The 3510-nt window shown below is 47.5% G+C and overlaps 1 protein-coding gene across 1 annotated transcript; it reads right to left on the bottom strand.

The window, feature by feature from the left end:
• Window positions 1-2469: 2469 nt before the first annotated feature.
• On the bottom strand, window positions 2470-3294 carry OLIG3 (oligodendrocyte transcription factor 3). The gene has a single exon (XM_019548796.1). It carries the CDS (start codon window positions 3292-3294, stop codon window positions 2470-2472), a length of 825 nt encoding a protein of 274 aa, XP_019404341.1.
• Between the last annotated feature and the right edge of the window lie 216 nt (window positions 3295-3510).

Genomic DNA, 3510 nt, shown 5'->3' with positions numbered 1-3510 from the left:
CTGGTGGTGGGGAAGGGTTTCACGGAGAATCATTTGCTATAACTTTTGGCAGTCAGCTCAGTTAACTGGCTGGAGGTTATTAAGGATGCATCGGACAGGTTGTTTCAATGTATTTGTTTCTAGATCCAGACCTTGTGAATGCAAAACTTTCCGAGGTTTAGGCTCTGGGGAGTTCCCCGTGCTGGTTTCACCTAACTCCTCGACAGCTCCTTCATCACCCAGGGGAATGAATCACCGATGGGAAATAGACCATTACCTTCCCATTTGTCTGCCTAAAGGCAGTGGAAATAATCTCCCCATGCCACACCACATCTACTTCTCTTCACTTCAGCTTTTGAGTTCCAAAAAGCAAAATCTGTTTCCAATGGACAGCATTCAGCTTCACCCCTCTGTTTCTTCCTCTATCCCCGCCAGGAAACTCACTTCTGATGCACTGTTTTTTAAATCTGAACATGAACTATAACTCTCTATTGTCCTTCAAAATCCCTTCTAGGAAACTTCTTTGCAAGTCCTCAAAAACCTCAAATTTGTTGTTTTAAGGGTACGGGGCGAATAGTTTCACAAAGTCTCTGAACATAAGACAAAGTTAGCACAATAAAAGTCAGAGAGCAAATCTCTCTGGGAGAATGAGTACGTTGTCTAATGGAGAGCAACATGAAGTGGTGTTAGCAGGGGCAGAGGGGGAAGGACAATGATTTCCCGATGTTATTAATGCGCAGTTTATGCGCAGTAAGTAATGAATTCTTTTCTTTGGATCATGAAAAAAACTGTTCTCTCAACCCAGAACAACAATCTTGATATAAATGAGGGAGAAACGAGGAAGTTAGGCACATCTTAGAAATGCAAATATGTCTTAAAATATATTTTATTCTAATTTTGACAAAGGAATGATTTGTATTTTTTTTAAATGACAGATTCCTTTTTAAAACTTTCTCCTGAATAATAAATGCTATGTGAGCAGAAAGCAAAGTTACAAAGTTTAACTCCGCTATCCTAAATGCACCTGCATTTTTCGCCCAATGAGACTTCTTTCTGTCGCAAGTCACTTTGTAGCTATTCGTTTACGAATTCATAAAGATCTTCAACGCGGTATAAAAATGAAATAAAACAGCAAGTCAAGCAATTAATTTGCACACACGCGGGGGCGGGAGGGGCGGTGAAGGAGTATTTGGACAATCCCTTCTCTTTTTATTGCTATTTTAAAGAAGTTCTTGTTAGTCACAAACCAGATTTACCAGCCCGCTCCAGTTTACCGAGGAAAGTCGCGGGGAAAAATACCAGGCAAATGCTTTTCCCCCTTTCTTGTCTTAAGAGTCCCCACACAAAGGTAAAACCAGAACCTTTATTTCATTTTGTTTTTATTTGGAAATCTCATCCAGAAACACTGGTGAATAATAAATATATCGATAGTTATCAAGAATATATAAAAAATAAAGACACGTCGTTGTCTTTGAGGTCCTAACAAAATATTTCAAGCAAATGCCCAGGAAAACAAAGCAAAGCATAAAACAACGAGAAGGTTCAAATGTAGGAACACAGTGACCAATCCGACCCTGCATGCAGAAAAATGAGCAAGGGAGCGAAGCGGTGGGCGATGCAGCCAGCCCAGCCACACACTGCACTGCTGGCAGGACTTGGCCAAAGAGACTTGGGGGCTGCTGGGGAGGGAGGGGGGCTTGCACTATTTCCCTTTCTGCTTTCATATAGACACAGGCGGGGGGGGGGGAAGAAAAGAAAACTTGCGAAATACTTTTCGAGAATTCACTAGTAAATCCTTGTTACAAGGAAAACGGCCCCGTGGCCAGTACAACATGTTTAAACAAGGTTTAGTGATAAGCACGCATGCATTTGGGGGAGCTACATCGTATCAGAGGGTTGAGAGTCATCGCTAGCTTTCAGGCCCCGGCCGGGAGCAGGGAAAGAGGTCCCAGGATGGAAAATGTTGCCCTTAAAGAGAGAAAACAAAAACAAACCAAAAAACCCAAACGAAACCCTCAAACCAACAAAATCAATCAATCAATCAAACAAAAAAAAATCTCCCCCAAACCCCAAACCAACGCACCGTCTCTTTGTAGCTGTGAGCAGCACAATGACAACCATGTCTCCCTCTCTCTTCTTCTTCTTCTTTTTTTTTTTTTTTGTTGCATCCATTTTAAGGAAATATTTACATTTTTGTGTTTGACAACAGGGATATATATATATATATATATATATATATATGTCTTTCTGTTTTAGCATAAGAAGAGAACATAGGCCAAAATCCAACTAAAACATTACCTTTGCAAGGTCCTTACTACACTAATCCCTTGTTACAACAACTGCAGTTTGGACAAGATCAGGTGTCAGTGCGGGGGCCGCACGGGCGGGGATCCGAGGCGAAGAAGCATGCATGCGAGCACAGGACTTCTTGGCTGCGCCACCATCTCAGGGACCTGGGGCCCAAGGCCGAGCTCCAAAGGCTTGCAAAAGTCACTTCAGTAAGTCCTTGGACTCTCCCGAGATCCTGGCCATGCTCGTCGTGGTGAGGGCGGACAGGTGGGGCGGAGGTGGCATTTGACAGATAGTGCAAGGGCAAGGCAAGCCTGCCCAGTGCTGGAAGCCACTGCCAAGCTGGAGGGCGGGAGGAGTGGAGGGAGTCTTGAGTAAAGAGTGAGGGGGTCTGATGGTGCCAATCCCGGGCAGGGAGGCGGACAGGGAGGTGGAGGTGTTGGCGGAGGACAAGGCACTGCCGAGGATGGGGTGCACCTGGTGCACGGTGCTGGCTGCGTGCGCCGGGTGCCCGGCGGAGTGCCCCACCGTCCCGCAGTGGAAAGCGGAGTGGTGCCCGCCGTAGATCTCCCCCACCAGCCTCTTCATCTCCTCCAGGGAGCTGGTGAGCATCAGGATGTAGTTTCTGGCCAGCAGGAGCGTGGCGATTTTGGAGAGCTTTCTCACGGACGGGCCGTGAGCGTAGGGCATCACCTCCCTCAGCCCGTCCATGGCCAGGTTGAGGTCGTGCATCCTTTTGCGCTCCCGCCCGTTGATCTTCAGCCTCAGCTGCTGCAGATCCTGCTCCGAGAGCTGCTTCTTGATTTTGTACTTGCTGCCCTCCCCTCCTGCCTTGGAGCCATTTCTGGAGAGGCCCTCCCCGGACATCTTCTGCACCAGGTCGTTCTGGGTGGAGGAGACCGAGTTGAGCCTGCTGTCCTGGTGGTGGTGGTGGTGGTGGTGGTGGTGGTGGTGATCCCTCAGGTACATCTCCTCCATGTCTGGTGAGGAAGCTCTGCTGGAAACAGAGCTGGAGTCAGAATTCATTGTATTGGGGGTCCTGAGCCAGAAAAGTCTGCCCTGCTCTGGAGTGGGTGCAGTGGGCTTGCTCTTCTTAAAAAACAACCAGAGAAACTGCTGGCTCTGGGAAGAAAAGACAAACACACGCGCACACACAAAGCTAGGAAACTCTCCCCTCGCCCCTAATCTTCCCCTCTCCTCCGCTCTCTGGTGATTCAGCCTGTTTACAGGAGAGCTGGTTGG

This window comes from Crocodylus porosus, unplaced genomic scaffold (genome assembly GCF_001723895.1).
Source record: "Crocodylus porosus isolate Cpor-Errol unplaced genomic scaffold, CroPor_comp1, whole genome shotgun sequence".
NCBI lineage: Eukaryota > Metazoa > Chordata > Crocodylia > Crocodylidae > Crocodylus > Crocodylus porosus.
The sequence above is the reverse complement of the archived record's forward strand: the minus strand, read 5'-3'. Positions and strand labels throughout refer to the sequence as shown.